Here is a 19,433-nt window from a genome sequence, read left to right as displayed (position 1 = left end):
CAGGTGTATCAATTCCATTTCCTTCCTACCATGTGATCTTTCTTTATTCAAGTCTATATCTCCATAGTTGAAGTCCCCATAATTATTACTCAACTTGCATTCATTATGCTAATTTACTGATGCATGTCTTTCACATCATCCTAGCAGCAATGAATTTTATATTTTGTCCTATTGGCCTCAATCTGACACCTGATCGACTCAAAAGAACTGCCATCTGGTTCTACCCTAGAGGCTGTCCCTGGAAGCTGTATATAAGGAGAGTGTGAGCAGGGGAGAAGTGGGTTCTTTGGATGGAGAGTGACTGGTGAGTGGAATGCATTGCTTGAGTGTGTGGAAACTGAATGGCTTTAAGACATGATTTGATCTTTTTGCATGAGAGAGAGAGTATGGATCTCCCATGATGAGGCTTTTAACTCCATAGGGGTCAATGTTAATAACAAGAATGGCAGAATCTATATTGGTGATCAATAATTAACCTATTAGTGTAGGAAGTGAAGAAGCTGGTTGTCCGTGCAGTTAGCCTAGTGGCTTTGCGCTTCACAATCATATGCCTGGGGAAGGAGTGTCCCAGGTTCAATTCCCGTCGAAGACATGAGGAACTTGAGGATCTTCCTCAGCCATAGCCAAGTTAGTTGGGCGTGGGCAATAGGGTTTATTCTGCCAGTTTATGTGGCGTTTTTCTTCCGCAAAGCAGGCAAACCGGCTCCGTGAACATGCACTTCTACAGTCAAAAATATATTCCCTCCAAGCAGCAGGCTAGGCGACAGGTCGGCTGGGAGTGGTACTAACAAGAAGTTCCATCTAAGTAACATGCAGACCCCTGCATAGGAAGCAGGAATAATGCGTAGTGAAAGAAGTGAAGAAGCTGGTCATTGATGACCTTCTCCATTTACTTTTCATGGGTTGATAGTTTGATGGTCAACTTATCTCCCTGTTTATGAACAGGCTGAATAAGAGCTTGTTTCAATACTGTTGTATAGATGCCATGTGATATAGCTTGTAAAAGCATGTTAGTTCTGAGTAGTACAAGCTCTTTTGTACAATAGAAATACCAATTAGACAAAGAGATTCATTAGTATCAAGGCAATTGAATCTTTTTTTTTTTCCTGATATTCTTAAATCAGAGGAAGCATACTGTGGGTGGTTGGCAGAATAGTAGAAAATTTGCCTTAGTTGTCAAAATGTTTGCCTAATTTTTTTTAGGGAAAGTTACTACTGTTCCATCATGATAAGTAAGTGTGAGAGAGGAGGAGGGAAAAAAAAAAAAAAACAGGGCAGAAGTTTTGTTCAACAGTCTTAGCAAGAGATCAGAAGTCTTGATTACCATTTGAACCAGAGATAAGCTTAGTGGATTTAGTCGTTATATGCTTCCAATTCACTGTTTTTTTTGCAGTTTTTACCGGTTTGTAGTTCAAGCTGAGTGAGAGGCTAAAGTTTTTAACGTGCACCACCGAGTGTGTTGCATTTTTTAGCTTCCACTGCTTGGCATATTTGGTAAAGGTTGGTGATTTTGAGTGGAAAAGGAAATAAAGACATTCAATTCCTAGCCTCATCAGACCAAGGTAAAAAGTGGCACAGAAATCCTGAAGATCATCTCAACTGACACAACTGTAGTGCCATACGATATGTGGCTGAGACTAACTAAAAAGATGATCTGTAGAAAAAGTACATGGACAAGTTATGGTTAGAATTGCCAAGGAAGGAGAGAGAAAACACCAACTCTGTATTTGTAGGCAGAGCTGTTTAAAAATCCTTTCTGCCTTAGTGATTCCAATTGGAATCGCTAACTGTCTTAGCTTTCGTAGCCCACATTACGTGGCGAATGATTCCAATTGGTATCGTATGTCGTAGTTCCATTTCTTTAATATAATAACAGGTATGTATTATACATATAAATCTTACCAATATCGGTTTTTATGACTTAGTAGAATAGATGCATATATTGGATTATAGAGTATAAGCTCAGAAGTTGAATATTTGCTACCAGAATATAATGATTCCATATGGAATCAGTCGGTCAGAATTCCTATCCTGAAATGTATTTTTCATCGAAATACTTGATACTCTTGCTTTTTTAGACCTAAAGACAAAATAAATAGAAAGAAAAATTTTTTTTCACTTGGGAAAAAAAACATTCAGGTCAGAAAAGGTCCAGGATATTGGGACACATGAAAATTATCTATGATTCTGGTAAACAGGCTGATAATTTGGATTAGATCTTTACTAATAGCAAACAATCCAGCTTTTCTTCTAGCTTTGTCAAGTTTAAAAAGGGGTTTAGTGATGAATAACAGATCAGGTTTGGATGTGATGGTGCAACATTAACAATATTGGTATTAATCCTTGTGATGGTGATCAAGTCTATGTGGAATTTTTTTTTTATATGGAGTTTTGTTGAATTTTTTGGGTATATTTTTGATATTTTAGTGGGAAAGTTTGACAGTAGCACCACTGTTTTTTTTTTTTTTTATGCTGTTATTCATGTTAGAATATTAGGAAAATTAATAGAATAGGCTTGGATAAGAAATCTACAGTTATTTGCTATACAACAACAAAAAAAAATAATTATTGGCATTTTTGTTTTCTAGATTTTATCTTCCCCAAGAAATTGTTTCAATTCCTGTTGAAAATTAGTCCTATGCAATAGAGATTATTGTGTTAGAATTATAATACATTCACTGTAAAGAAGTTTGATTAAACGTAAGAATTAGACAAATATTTTAGTTTAAGTTTTTTAAATCATCAGCATAAATGAATAACTGAAAATTCAAAAACAAGAATTTGGCAATATTAAGCTTTGTGATGGTTCTACAAGGTGTAGTGACTACAGTATGATGCATTAGTTTCTAAATCTCAGAACTAAACAGAACAATACCAGTGTTTGCCATGTGCTAATGTTTTTGAACTTTCAATTATTCATTTGTTCGTACTGGTGATGGTCAGAAGAAACAAACTGAAATATTTTATCCAATTTTTACTTTTAATCAAACTTCTTTATTGTGAATGTGTATTCTAATGGATTTTACAATTCTCATTCCATCAAATTTACTGTGCTGTTCTATGAAAGGTTGCTTTTAGGTTGAGTGATTATTTTGTTTGACCCACATAAGATGATTCAAACATCTTAATCAAATCCTGTCAAGCAGTGGAGTGTGAAGAATTTTTTGTTTTCTGCCAGCCCCTTGAAACATACTTTCCCCAAGAAAGTATGTTTCAAGAATTGTTCAAGTGTTGAATCTTCATAATATGAATGCTAATTAAAACATTCACTGTTTGTGAATTGGGGGAAGGGGATCTGATCTTAAAAGATGTTTTCTATCATCATTTTAGATGAATAAAGCATTTGAATAAATCTCTGCTCTCTCTTTCTCCAACCAACAAATGTAGGCTCGTATTCTCTTCTGGTATGGTTTGTCAGCACCTTTAGGTGATAGATGATTATCTTTGCATGGCAGAAACCACCATTCTGTTAACTGAAGCCTGAAGTGGCAAGTGTTCCATACTTGGTCTGATTATCTAAACTTTAGATGGGGAAGGGAAGAGTTGCATTAAAAAATAAATGTAAAAAAAATACAATTTTGAGACCTGTTGTTGAAAAAAATTAAACAGTCAAGACGTTAATAAAATCAAACATCTTTGGAAAATGGGCAAAGTGTTCAACAGTCTACAAAAGGGTGTAGTGACTGCAGTATGATGCATTCGTTTTTAAATGCAGGTTAACATACCATATTAGAATGAAAAATACACATTAATCAATGTTTAATTTTGATCTTTTATATCTTTTACCATATTCTGAATTAAATTACAAGAAGAATAAAGGAAACAACATGATTCAAATCTTTTTTTTTTTTTCAGAAATAATACTAAAGTCACCAGAAGCTTGGTCTTTCTAAAAATAGATTACAGCTAAGTGATAATGAACATAAAAGTATATCATATCACATCACCTATGAAGGTAAGTAGAGATTTGTTATGTACAGTCTGGTGTACTGCCAAGAGCAGCTCTAACACCCACTCCCCACACACACAAGTAGCACAAGACTTATGATAGTGCCATGTATGGCCAAGTGTTTTGGAGAAAAGAAAGGAATATGTTAATACATTTTCTTGAAGATCTGGGTGTTGTATTCATTGGAAAGACTATTCCAGAGAATAGGGACAGATAGAATGAAGAAAGAGGATGAGAAGTTGGTTTGATAAGTTTTGAGCTGAAATGTGTATGGATACTGTACTGTGGTGGCCAGTTCAGTGGAGAAGGGAGAATGAAGGGAGTAAATGAGAAAAGGAGTAATTATTAAACAGAGAACTGTCTTCTGGATACAATCAAGCATTCTAAGGGAGGTTTTGGGTACACAAATGTGGAAATATTTTAAGGTTGAGCATATTTTGGATTTATAAAGTATTAGGAGTTGAAGAGAAGTAGAATTGAGAACAAATAGAACACTAAGGTTTTTGGAGGCTAAAGTGCTCTAATATCATTTGAGCACTAACATTTTGTGAAGTAAGAGGAATGGAGTGTATTGTCATCAGCAAAACTATGAATAGAGCTTAATGTTAGTGAAAGAAGGCCATTGGTGTATAGGAGGAACAGTGTATGCACAAAACAGATCCCTGAAGTAGTTTATCATTGATGGAAAAATCTGATGAAAGGGAACTATCCACATCATAATGAATGACCAAAAGTGCAAGGGGGGGGGGGAAGACCATAAGATAATAGTTTGATAAGAAGACTGCAATGTCAGGCTCAAACTCATAGGAAATAGCAAGGGTGACTGTGTGAGTTCTCTCCAAACTTCTCCATGCTTGTGTTCAAAGATGGGTAAGGTTAGCTAGGAGATCTGCTATGGAATCAATACTGGTGATTACTAATTAATTGAGTTTCAAAATAGTCGGCTGTTAATGACCTTTTCCATTAGTTTAATGGCTGACTTATTTCTCTTTTTATGTTATGTTAGGATTACCCACTGTACCATGAAGATGTGAGAGAGGTGAAAAGAAGAAGGGCAGATGTTCCATCTAACAGCCTCGATGAGAGATTAGAAAGCTCAACTATTTGAGCAGGAGGCAAGCTTTTTGTAGTTAGCCCCCCATGAAATCTGCTTTGGATTTGTTTTGTTTATAGTTGTTACAGGCTGTTGTGAAATCAGAGCGAGGAGGTTTTATAATTTTTACCTTCAGATACTGAATGTATGCTGAATTACTGTCTTGGCTGCTTCAGCACATTTGTTGTAGAATTAGAGCTTGGATTATGGTTGGAAGGATTGAGTGAAGAATAAAGGTCCTCATTTCAGTGAGAATAAATTCTGTTATTTGGTCAGAGTAAGTGCTTCGAAATAAGAGGCTATGGAAAACAGCCATAGAAATTTCAAAGGTTATCCCAATTAGCACCATTGTAGTGCCAAAGGATATGAGGCTGGGACCAGCTGGAAGGTCAGTCTATAGAAAAAGAAACATAGATAAGGTTATCACTGGTCAAGAAAAAAATCCAGGTTGTTGGAGAATGATGAGGATTACCTGATATTCTAGTAGATAAGAAATGAACTAAAGATTTGTTAACTCATTATTAATAGCAAACAATTAAGTTTCTCTTCCAGTTTGCCTGCAAAGTTAGAGAACAGGGGCAGTTTTGAATTATGAAGTCTCCAAGAAAGATTATCTCACTAGTTGGGTAATAAGACTATGTAATCAACTTTCAGGAGATAAATAATCAAAGTGGTCGGTCAGCATGGTCATCTGAATTGGAAAAGCAATAAAAGGAGAAAATGAAAGTAAAGAAATCTTAAGCCAAAAGACACCACACAGAGGAGATTCCAAGTTTGGTAACTTTTACCTTTGATAGGGAATGTAAGATCTGACAAAAGCACCTATTCTGCTTTTCTTGCAAAAGGCATCATGCATGATGCAATTAGGAAATAAGTGAGCTGTGTAACAGGGGATGTTAGTGGAGGAATAATCAGGTTTTGCTGCCAATAAGTGGTGGCAGTGCATATCACTGCTGTCAAGGTACTGGATGTTGGTAAAGTCAGTTTTTTTTAAATAGAATTTTGCTATTTTTGTTTTCAGCTGCTTCTTTAAAATTTCCTATAGGAAGATGGTCTGATATACTGTGTGTATATATATGTACTAGGGGGCTCTGCCTCCCTGGTGCCTACGGCACCCAATCCCCCAAGTTCTGGACTGGTAGGCCGGTTCTCCTTGAATTCTGATGGCTCGAAAGGGGTGGTTATTCAAGTTTTTTTTTTTAATTGTTACAATACGTACAAGCTGAATTTTGTTTTACATAAGACAGCAGCTATAAAGACGGGCATATGATTGGTGCAGTATTAACAAAAGTTCGCGTGACCCAAAGACAAAAGCAACCAACAAGTGTCGAGTTGAAATGCTAATTCTCTTCAATTGAATTCCATAACATCTGAAACTGTCATAACAACATTCACTATTAGTTTTAACACATTCGCAACAGGGTGTCATTTATCGTTCCGATGGAATTTCTCATTACTGACTGGCTCAACTCACACAAACGTTTCAACCCTTGGTTGAAATTTATGGCTTCTTGTTTGAGGTTTTTGTTTTTTATATGGAGTTTTGTTGAATTTTTTGGGTATATTTTTGATATTTTAGTGGGAAAGTTTGACAGTAGCACCACTGTTTTTTTTTTTTTTTTTATGCTGTTATGTTAGAATATTAGAATAAATTTCAACCAAAATTCTATTAATTTTGGTTGAAATTTATGGCTTCTTGTTTGAGGTTTTTGTTTTTTATATGGAGTTTTGTTGAATTTTTTGGGTATATTTTTGATATTTTAGTGGGAAAGTTTGACAGTGGCTGGCGAACTCGCACATTCATTATATAGCATGTTTCAATTCTTGGTAGTCTTTTATTTTAAGTTAGCCTTTGTGATCTGTCATAATGACATCAAGAATTTCAAATACAATCAAACAAACACTTATTTCATAATTGAAAAATTGGACGATAGTTTTTAGTTTAGATACTATGTTTCAGTGCAACATATGGTTTTGCTTAAGTCTATACAGCATAGTTTCTGTGAGAGGGGACATGTGATTTATTACTTAGTGCCGTTTTTATTCCATCTGTCTCTAATTGCACTATTTGTTGAGAATGACAGACTGCAAAAGCCTCTGTACAGTACCTTATTCAGTGATGCAATAAAACTAAATTCAATACTTATAACTACTTGCGCGATATGGGCAGACACAAATTTAACTTTTATGTCCCACGGTGAAAAATATGAAAAAATAAAGGGTTACTAGAAATTATCGAAACCGTGTTGAACAAGGGATGCTACAATTTGTAGACCGCGTTATACGAGGGTTACCTGTATACTATTGTATATGCATCTCTCTTGTAGAAGACATTTATCTTGTTATAGTACATAAGTTAGTAAAACATGATTTCCTTTTAACAAACCCATTTCTGTATCCTATTTCAAACCAATCTCTCCAGTACCTTAATCACCACTCCAGATTGGCCTATAATTTGTAGTCATAGCCTTGTCACCAACTTTATGCAGTGGAACAGTTTTTACCTTCTTTCCACTCTCTCTCTCTTGGAACTTACACTGTTGTAAGACTTATTAAACAGGCAAGCCAATGTTACTGCCAATTCCTTGGAACATTTTCTTAAACTACGTGGTAATCAAATCCTATCACCTTATTAACATCAAGCTTATTTCCTCATATATCTCCTGCTTGCTCACAATTAAGTCATCCTCACCAATGTCCTCTAAACTTGAGATTTGTGCTTAATTCCATTATTCATTTCATACCTACTTTATTCAGTCTTTTGAATCAGATTCAGAAGTCTTCATGTGGCTAGTCACAACCCATGTGATCACTCTCACCAACTGGAGGGAAGTGTGAAACCCCCACTCACAATCTCTGATGAAATGATCAAATCTAAAACTCCCATTGCTTCAATTTAGTGACTATCTTGTGGTAGGGCAATCTATCAAAAATATTACTGCACATTTCCATATAAAGTTTTTATATGAACTACAGTGTGCACATAATACTGAATTGGAAATTAACTTATAATAATTAATATTTTTCTGTACATTTCTTAAAACAAAATGAAAAATGTGTATTTAGAGGTTAAATTTGTATACTAGAAATGAAATTAAAGAAAAATGTGCCTGAGAGCAGTTTAATGTGACCAAAATACAAGTATGATATGCAGAAATTATGAACTGATTTTATAATATTTAGTTATTTAACAATTATTTTCTCCTACATATAAAATTAAGGCATGATTTTTATTGTCATTTTAAATGTCTTGTACGATTACTGTGATGTGTTCTAGGAACTATTTTTACTGCAGTTTGGATATATACATTATTATTGGGCATTTTAAATATGTAATTATAACAATGCTTAGCAGCATCATATCAAAGTTCATCTATTTTCTGCATTTCCTTTTCCAGCTCAAAGTCGCACTGTATAATGAATGCTTGGTCCAGAGTATTTTGTAATATCTTATCACAGTTGATTGCAGATGTGACTGCCAAACATTAAGACACTAAAAGTGCTCATGCTTTAAAACTATCAAATCACGAAAACTCATTATTTGAGTATTATAGAGCAGTCAGGGTAAACTGATAACTTCACAATGTTAACCTGCTTATATGGGGAAACAGTAATTTGTTCAAAATAATTAGTAAACAGTCATAATAATAGAATAAAGAAACATTTATGTAATTTTATATAAGAAAACAAAAAGAATGCCATTGAGAAATTCTGATTTAATTATCTACATTTTATGAAGGAAAAATCTGAGTTTGTTAGTATTAATTACTTATGTAGCAATTCAGCAGTGCAACATCCTGCTTGTAGGATTGGCATACACTGAATGAATTGCAGATTTATCTAATTACAAATCTCTCCACACCTATATATATATATATGGGACTTAACACAAAAACTATACCTATATGCTACAAAACTTAATATGGTATGAGGTAACTTTGTTTTCAATTTAATTTTTTATTTCACATTGTTCACTTTTAATATCTGAAATGACATTTTAAAAAGTAAAATCGACTAATAAATAGCACTTAATTTCAGTTTTTACTTCTTTCTGCTGTGAATTGTTATATTCATACACTAGTAAAATTCATCTGTTTCTAATCTGGATGAATAAAATATTTGTCCAGAGGTGTGAACACATGACAGATTGTAAGTGGCCATTCAGAAAAATGCTGCATGAGCTGTGAACTATTCCAATTTTGTTAGATACAGTTGGAATTGCCTGATAGGCAAGGATAATGAGACAGAAAGGACTTCAAAATTATTTTATATAATTATGAAATTTAGAAAGTATAAGGATCCAATAAGTTGCAAATTACACTTTATAGAATCAGAAGCAAGTAACTTAATATTTAATGAAAATAAACACTGTTCCTAAGTGGATGCTAGAATATGAGATCCTGTATACCCATCTTAATTGAACTTAATAACTGCCATATATGAAAAATAAATATTGTAGTTTTTTCATTAAAAAATTGTATATAAAACTGAAACCCATATGATAGCCATAAATGAGGAAAACTAAACATTAATTCAGAAAAGCTAAAGAATGAAAGAAAGGATGTATAACAGTGATATAAAATATAACATAATAAAGACTAACTATATAACAAATGGAAGAAAACTTAACATGCTCAAATGAATTGAACATGAATTAACATTAAAAGAAACAAAAAAAAAGTAAAAGTAGTTGGACCAAATAAATATCAAAAGATATATAATGGAAAGAAAAAAAATAATTGAAAAAAAGCATTTTTAAAATATTTACTGAAATGCTAATAAGAACAATGACAACAAAAAACAGAATGAGACAATTCACATCCTTTTACTGAGGGTATGGAGGAAGAGCAAGTCGAACATTATTAAATAATATTTGAAGCATGACATCATCCACATAAGAGCTGAGATTAACATCTCCAATTTTGATATCAGGTTTAATACTATTTTGCTTCATAATGTGATCCAAATAGATAATGTACATCCTTGTCTGCCAGATTTAAATAAACTATCTTCCTGTACTTCAATTCTAACTGTTGACTAAAAACTCAAAGATTTGAGATTACAACTCAAAGTATTGCTTGATATATAATACCCCATTGATGACGTACAATTGTAGCGTTTTGAACAGCTTTTCTCTTGGTACCTTGTCATATGTTTTTTACAGATCTACAAAGCTTAAATACAGATCTTTGTTATATTCCCATGATTTCTTAACTATTTGTCATAAAGTGAAAATCTGATCCTGACAGCCTCTATTTGGCCTGAATCCAGCTTGTTCTTCACCAAGTTTCCCTTCTACAATCCTTCTCAACCATTTCTCAAGTATATATGCATAATCTTACCAGGAACACTCAGTAGAGAAATATCTTTATAATTCTGTTCTATTTCCCTTTTTTGTATATGGGTACTATGAGAGCTCAACTCCAATCATCTGGAATTCGTTCTTCTGTCCAGGCCTTCTGAACTATGCAGTGCAGCTGTAAGACTTTTATACCTCCATACTTGAGCGTTTTTGGTCAAATATCATCTATTCCAGCTGCCTTTTCACATTTCAGGCTTTTGATGGTTTTTTTCTACTTCAAGTATGGATATGAATTCCTGATTGCATGCCGGTTGAGTGTTTTTTTACCACTGTGCTATCATCACTGATTGTTTCATTTAGGAATTTTTCAAAGTAATTACTTCCATACATCAAGGATATCTTTTTCTGCAGTTTTCATGTCATCTCAATATAAAATGATGGTATGAGTTCCTTAAAATGTTTAAATAAAACATTGTCACTTTGACTTAAAAGATATATGAATCTTGAGTTGAATAATTATCCATTCAGCTCATTCTCCAAGAGAAGAAAAAAAAATCTAGTCCTCACAATTCTTGCTAATCACAATCTTTCAGGGATGACCATTTGATCTCTTCCATGCTTGTCATATACTCAAAAATTTCTACCTCAAAAAAATGCTATCTCTTCATTCCAATCTATACCATCATAATAATTACCCTTCCTTTGTTCGCTAACCCAAATCATTTATACATTTCTTCATCACGACCCTCCACATTCCCTGGGCTCTAGCAACATCCAACTAAATGTCTTTCTCACCCTCCACTTTACACCACACTACCTCATAACCACTCTCTTCCTCTTTCATGTCTACCTTATGTGGAAGACATAATTCCCTTGCTATCATCAGCAGCACTTCCCCTTCCTTCTTATTCTTTCTATCCTCGCAAAAATTACTGCATCTTTATTTCATTTCCTTCCCATTAGGAAATATGATTGATTTGCTGGCCTGGTTGGCCGAGTGGTTAGAGTATCTGCTCTCCAGCCAAAAGGTTGCGGTTTGAATCTCGCCACGGGCATGGATGTTTGTGATTATCTGTGAAAATACTAGTAATGTTTTGTGTTGATGTAGACTAGCATCTACACCAACGGTAGATGCCGTTGGTGTAGGTAATTGGGGTTTGGTGGAGACAGTTGTAGAGTAGATGCCCTCCCTCGATGAGTCTTTGAACTCCCTGGAGATGTTATGTAATAATAACATGAGTAGGCACTGGCCAACACCTATATACAGCTCAGCTCTAAACTTAAAGAACCAACTTTCATATTCCTCCTTCATTCCCTACACCTCTGCTCTTTGGAGTCTTCTCCATATTGCTTTCTTCCAATGATTACAACTGTCAGTTCTTCAAGAAAAACACATCAACATATTTTTTTTCCCTTTTCTTTAACCATTTTCTCACATATGGCTCCATGTCATAGGCGTGGTGCTGATATTAAAAAATAAAGATTTTTTATGAGGAATTTCTGTAATTTTAATTTATATCATTTATGGAAAAGATTGACATCAACTGGGTTTATATTGGTCGAAGTAATTTATTTGATACTAAGATACAAAACACTAAAACTGTTCATGAAGGAATGAACCGAATACAATTGTATTTTTTACAAATACAGAAGAATGAGTATATCACACATGGAGCGTGTACGATGTATGTGAATAATATGTTATCCCAGAGTTTCTTGTTATGAAAGAACGGTTTTCCATTCATGAAGGACTAAACAAATATATTTCAAAACATCCTTGGCACTTTTGCGTGAGCGTATACAACATGTTAGATTTGAATTAAGCAAAGTAGATATGCAATGCTATCAAATGTACAAAGGCATCTCCAACAATATAGACCAAAACCCATGGTCACTTTTAGACAGAATGATAAATAATAGTTTTCAAAAGGCCTTTTCTATCAGCAAACAAAGCCAAATTGAAAAATTCAACACTCTTTATGAAAAAAGTTATAAGTCAAGACCTAATTTGCCAGATAACACAGTAATCTTCAATTTCTCCGATCACGTTTTAACAAAACCAGAAATTAGTATACTTAAGAAAGGGTTCAACTTTGCTATTGCTCCAGACCAAATTCCTAAAGTAGATATATATACATGACATAGAAAAGGCAGTTTCATCTTTACCGGACCCCATAGAAATGATCCCAGACTGAAAAGTGCCATCATTTTGTCATCTTCAAGAGCTCCAAACCATAATATCACGCCTTTAGAAAAAAGAGCTATGTTTAGTTTGAAGAAAAATAGAGAAATTATCATCTTAAAAGCAGATAAAGGAAACTCTACAGTTGTTTTAAACACCAGAGATTACAAGAAAAAGATCAGACTTACTGTCTGACACATCTACCTACTGTGTTTTAGATTCAGACCCAACAGGAAAAAATCACAATGAAATAAACAACTTGTTGCATAATATGGACAGCTGGCCAACAGACTTAAAACGAAGATTAAAATCGTTGCATCCACTAACGGCATGACTATATGGCTCTACCCAAAGTGCATAAAAATGGAATACCTATAGTAGGTGGAATTAATTCTCGTACATACTTATCGAAACACCTCGCAGGTCTCCTTAAGGGACACATCCATAATTCGGATACCTACATAAAAAATTCACAACATTTCATGGATAAATTGAGGAACATCTCTATCTCTGAAACAGACATTCTTGCAAGCCTGGATGTAACATCCTTATTTACGAATGATCCAGTAGGCGAAGTAATCAGTATTTTGAGAAACCTCTTCCCTCAAGATATTACTTCTCTTTTCCATCATTGCCTAAAATCTAATTTTTTTCTTATGGAATGAAATGATTTACAAACAGTTAACAGGCCTCGCAATGGGCAGCCCTCTTCCTCTAAGTAGTGGAGAAATTGGCTATTGATGACTTTCTCCATTATTTTGGAGAAGACAGATCTGATTGCAATTGATCAGTAGTTTGGTAGACTTCTATCACTTTTATTTTATTATTTTTTTTTGGACCAGGCTAGATATGAAATTGCTTTCATGCAATGGGATAAGTACCAACTATGTGTAATAGACTGTAATAGATCTAAGTTGTTTAGTAATTTTCTGATGTTTTTTTGTTGAAAAACTAATGAGTGTTATGGTGCTTGGATTCTTTTAAGGTAGGAGGGGATTTCCCTTGGTCATCCATGCTGGAGGTCAGCATTATCTTTATGTGATGTAGTATTGGTACCATCAGGATGAGAATGAAGGGTGGAAGTGCAGGTGAGCAGAAGTTGTGTCCAATGGCCTTAGCAAGGGACCAGAAGTCATGTCTTTCATTTAGACAAGAGGCAAGTTTTCTGCTGTTGGATTTTATGAAATCAGATTTGGATCTACTGATGACTGTTTTGCATTTGTTTCACTTTGGTATAGGCAAAGTACGAAGCTGGAGTTATTGATGTATGTCACCTGTGGTAAACTGAGTTTTTTTTTTTTTTTTTTCTTTTCTTTGAATGCTTCAATACACTTTCTGTTGAGTCATGGCTTGGAAAGTGGATGACAATTTCTGGATAGAATGGGGTACAAGGATAATTTTTTTGACTCATTCAGAGCAGGTGTTAGGGTTAGGGTTAGATAAGCAAAAGGAGTAGTCAAAGTAAAGGAGTACAAGAAATTCTGGAGGTTATCCTTTTGACACCTTTATAGTGCCAGAGGATGCAAGGTAAGGAGTGGTTTGAGGAAGAGAATTCTGTGACAAAGGAGCCTTGCAGCACAAAGTTGTGGTCTGAGTTGCTGAGAGGACAGGTGATTTCTACATCATCTCTGAAAGGAGAACTGGATATAAAACTTTATAAAATCCATATAATTAATTTCATTACAGCTAAGAATAGAGCGGGTTCAGTTCAATCCTAGCAAGACAAAGATTATGATTCTCAAAGGAAATACAAGCAGGGAAGCACCTGAGAAACAAGTGTATCTTAATGGAGAAAGAATTGAGGAAGTCAGCAAGTTCAAATACCTGGGATCCATTATTAATGTGAAGAATTGCTGTTCAGAAGACATAAGAAAAAGATTAGGAATGGCTAAAAAAAAATTCCCAATAGTCGGTGACTTGTTTAAAATCTGGAAGGATGGATTTATCACCACAGGAACAAAGTTGAGGATTTTGGATGCAGCTGTTTTTTCAACAGTAACTTATAGATGTGAGACTTTGAGCCTAAAGAAGTCCGATAGGAAAAGATAGCTGCTTTTGAGGTGTGAAGTTACAGAAGGCTGTTGAGGATATCATATACTGAAAGGCACACAAATGGATGGGTGCTAGAAAGGATCAGGAGATCAGGTACTACCAGAGAGCATAAATTTAAAGATGAGCTACTCATAAAATGTAAGCCTTGCAAATTATTCAATTAAAAACTTAGAAATATATGATAGAGATCTTAAGATGATAACTGATGTTTATATATTCTTTACCTGTTTACTTGAACATTGTTGCAGAGGAGCCTAATGTCCCATTTGACATAGATTCAAGTATGCTTTGTGATTTTGTCATGGAACCCACCCTTCCTCCCATTGAAACAAATTATTGTATCTATTTAAAATTTCATAAGAACTCCCTAAGTTAGGTATACTATGTATAGTAAGTCTAGAGATTTGGTAATAAATAGTAATGATCAGAGTGACACAGAAAGCACTTTTTTGAACACATCACCTGGCAAATGGGTGACATGTTTTCATAAAGCGTTAGAAGTTGATGGTATTCCAAGAACTATCACTTCAGAAGAAACAGTACAGAGATGGGCACACAATCAGCTTACAACATATATTATTTTTGGAGGTTTTTTTTTTTTTTTCACATGCATTATAAGATTTTGAAAAATGCAGAAGAGGCATACCAGTCCATTGTAGTACTTTATGGTACAAACAACAGCAAAAGGACAAAATAAATAATCTGAGTTACTAATATTTTTCTGGATTTCAAACCAGTCTTCAGAGCACAAATTGCAACTGTAGTAAAACAAGACACACAGCAGTCAATTAGATTGTTGCAGAATAATTCACACTGTAATTGAAAGGGAAATATTCTCTCAATGCACTCTCTAGGGAATGGATAAAGAATGAAGTTAATTCCAAGAATCCAAGCTAAATGTGTCTTGGAATGATTTTCCAAATCTTAGGCAATTAATGCAGTCAATACTAATTGAGGTTAGGGAAATCATAGCCCATGCTGATTCTAAAAATATCTGCTCAGATCTAATAGCAACTTCTATGAAGCACAGTTGTGTTCTTTCATTTAATCTTTAATCCTGTGTATAAGTATGGCTGCATTAACATGACAAAGATCTGACAGCCAGTCATTCCAAGACTTTAGCTTGAATTATCTGAATTAACTTATTTTTTGATAGGACATTGAGTGCTATATATCACAGCTGTAATTTGCTCTGAAGATAATTTGAAGTCCAACGAAATATAACTCAATAAATTGTTTATTTTGTTGTTCTAGTGGTGTTTATACCATAAAGTACTATTATGAATAACTACCAACACCTGTGCTTTCTTCACAATTATGAAAAGGATTTGTAGTCACTAAAAGATCACTGATACACAAAAAACTGAAATGCTGCTGATCAATAGAAAATGTCATCAGCAGTATTTCAATGTATTCATTCTGTACCTGTTAATTTATATCTTTGTTTGAAATAATATTTCAAACATCTATTTAACATCTACTGATTCTAACCAGAATAAAGTATGTGTAGGTCTAGTTAGGGATGTTATGTGACCCCACTAACATGAGTCAAGTTAGTCTAGTTATGTGACACCTCAGAGGACTCATAGCTGGTGGGCACTCCCCATAAACCCACTGTCTACACCATTTAATCCACACAAACACACCATTCTATCTACAATGCACAAATCATATTTTGTCTGCAAATTGCACATGTTCTCTGGCAAATATGCTTGTACACAGGATGAAAAACCCAAATTTCTAGGTGTGTATGGAGGAAGGGAGAGGGCTGCTACATCAGTATGAGATTGGCTAACTTATCATGAACTGAAAGTCTATATAAAGATTCCACTCATTGCAACATGAATTGAACTCGGATCTTTTCCAATCAAAAAAGCACAATGCCCTATCATTCTTCCAATTGTGCTGAAGAATTTTAAACTATTTACTATAGTGACCGTTTACTCACTTCAGTAATATTTTTATTTTAGTATTTGCAATCCTAATTATAATCATATTACTTTTAATGCAACAGGTTCATTACTATTTATCTTCTGCTAACTCAGTAAGAATAAAATGTTGAAGCTATGTTAACATATCCCATAAAACAAATAATTACAGTAAATCATTATCTGGACACTCAACAACATGGTATTTTTGCTCACATCACACTGAAGATGGTTAGCAAATGGCAGATGCTAAATAATGGTTTGACTGATCATACAGATAACTGCTTTGGAGTATGAGCCAAATACTAAGTTGCTAATGAGCATACTGATTATAAGTCATGTAAATCACAGGGCTCCTATCTGGTCATGTGATTTACAGTATGAGTAATCTTTATTTTGGGTATTGCTCACTCTTCAATATTTTTCATTTAATTTCAAGAAAGTAATAACTGCAAAAGAAGTAAAGTTACAAGTTTTAAGAGAAAGAATGCGATTTGTGCCGAGTTTACAGATAAGGGTTTATTAATTTTTTTTTGAGATGCTTGAAGAATTACCCACATTTTGAGGCAGCTTTTAATGGCACAAAATTCATGAAATATATGTTGCTTCACCTCCCCTATTAATTTGCCTGAGTAATATACACCTTTTAACATATTAGGATTCTGGTTTAAGCTGCTAGCATGGTATACTTAACATTTAAATGTAATATGCATGATATTTATATATCTTCTGCAAAAATGTATATCATCTTAAACAGGAAATGTCATCTTTATAAAAAAAAAAATATATATATTCCCACCTCCTTCTGGGACCTACTACAAAGTTAAAGAATCACTGCATTACAAGATATTTTGCAAGTAGAGTATGAAACTGAATATTTTAATTAAGAACAGTTGCTTTTTTTCTTTTTAATGCAATTTTATTTGCCTTTAATCAATAAAACAATGCTAAAAGAACTTCAAAATTAATATCATGGAGATGTACAATTGAAGCATTTATTCTGCCAAAGAATTCGAACTGAAGGACTGGATAGGATTAGGTGTTGGTGGTTATTCATAATATTGCTTCATGATATAACCACCAAAAGAAAATAAGTTATTGTTGTACAATGGTTTCTACAACAACATATTCGAGTAGAAAGTGTGTGTGCACGCGTGCATTTACCACGGCTGTAATTTGCACTCTGAAGATGCCGGTTAGAATCCAGTGAAATATTAGTGTAAATTCAATAAATTAATTTTCTTCTGGTGTTGTTTATATTGCTGTTATGAATGATGGGAATGTGAACTGTGAGGATATGGAATACAAAGTCTGCAAAATGCAATAAAAAAAAAAATCTACTCTGAAGTTCTATAAACAATAAATAAATGATTGTGCAGAGATTGGAATCTAAAGAATATGGTAAATCAGAAATTAAGAAAATATAATTAAATATATATTTATAGATTATGTAAATACATATTAATAAAATAGAATATTAACAAAAAATTCATAAAAACAATGTCTTAATTCTGAAGTATTGTTTTATGTAAAACATTTCAAGATAAAATTTAGTAATTAAGATGAAAAAAATTAAAGCTGTGACTAGATATGAATAATGAAATTAATTTAAGTCAACTGACTATGATATCCAGTTAACAGACTTTTTCTCTCTCCCCTATGGTTTTCTTTTGATATATTTTTAGCTATAACTCACTAAAAATCTCATTATACTACATGTAATCAGTATTAATATTAAGAAAAATGACCAACATTATAACATGAACAGGAGAGTTGATACAGACAACCATTCACCACTGTGCATTAGTTGTGTAATGCTTCTTTATCTAGTCATATATGTCAATTTGCCTAAGAAAACATGGCAAATGTAGTGGTAAAAAATACAAGTAGGAGATTTTGCAAGTGTTGGAGAACATGCAGATCATACTGTTATTACCTTAGCTTATTCAAGATCCTACTGTAAGGTAACTTTACCCCTGCCTCTTTTTTAATGCATATTAAAATAAATATTTCAAATGCAGTATTTTAAAATCTTGCCTTCCAAATATATTTTAAAAATAATTACAGTGATAAATATAGAATAAAGTTAAAGTATAGATACACTTTGAATAAACATTTTAAACATTAATTACACAAATTATTATCTATATATAGGTACAGTTTTCTATAAATCTTAATGATGTATATACAGGAAACATGAATATAATTACATGATATCTATTTGATAATGTTTTCCAATTGGAAAAATTAGCAAATATCTATTCCTATACGTGCATATTAATCATGTACAGTAGTTGAAATTTGCAAAAAAAACAAAATGGTAAAAACCATTAGACCAGCTGATCAAACACTAAATAAATATGGCAAAAAAAATATCAAGATTTTTTTGAAGCGTAGGAAACTGATGTACTGGAAGACAACACAGCTGTAGCTTTGCTGGGTAAAAATGTAACTACAAGGCTAAAGGCAGCACCCAGCATCAGGAGTATACTAAGAAGATATCTCAGTCTACGAAACACAGTTGCACTATCCCAGTGCCAAATAGATTGGTGGAGTAACCACTGATAAAGTAAACACACACACTGGCTTGTAAACCTGAAGTGTAAAAAAAAAATTAATCAAAAATAATAATGAAATTAAGTTTATGAAATAAAACCAAAATAATTTTTCAATCAAATATGTTAAAATATTAAAGGATTTTAAATGTTTTAATTTCTCAGGCAATTATTCAGCTTAAGATGGACACAAAAAACTAGTAACCAAGCAAGCATTTCATAATTTAATATTAATTTTCAAATATACAATGTTTTAAGAGGTTGACGAAGATTAAATAACCAGCTTAACCAGATTAATTAAATCTCAAGCTAAATAACCAGGAGACACACGGCCTTTAAGGAAATAAGAGAACTGAACAGGGCTTCATGTCT

At 33.5% G+C, this 19,433-nt stretch overlaps 1 protein-coding gene across 4 annotated transcripts in view; it reads right to left on the bottom strand.

The window, feature by feature from the left end:
* Positions 1–17,336: 17,336 nt before the first annotated feature.
* LOC150104923 (uncharacterized) overlaps positions 17,337–19,433 on the bottom strand; it is a 431,839-nt gene continuing 429,742 nt past the window's right edge. For all 4 annotated transcript variants that reach the window (XM_090395426.1, XM_090395427.1, XM_090395428.1 and 1 more), the window contains one exon: positions 17,337–19,101. In XM_090395426.1, coding sequence (XP_090251552.1) covers positions 18,882–19,101 — 220 coding nt within the window. In that variant the 3' untranslated portion in view covers positions 17,337–18,881. The remainder of the gene's footprint in view (positions 19,102–19,433) is intronic.

This window comes from Typopeltis vanoorti, chromosome 7 (assembly GCF_054136105.1).
Source record: "Typopeltis vanoorti isolate ZY-2024b chromosome 7, IOZ_Tvanoo_1.0, whole genome shotgun sequence".
In the NCBI taxonomy this organism is placed as follows: domain Eukaryota; kingdom Metazoa; phylum Arthropoda; class Arachnida; order Uropygi; family Thelyphonidae; genus Typopeltis; species Typopeltis vanoorti.
Note: the sequence above shows the minus strand (reverse complement) of the source record. Positions and strands in the feature narration are given on the sequence as shown.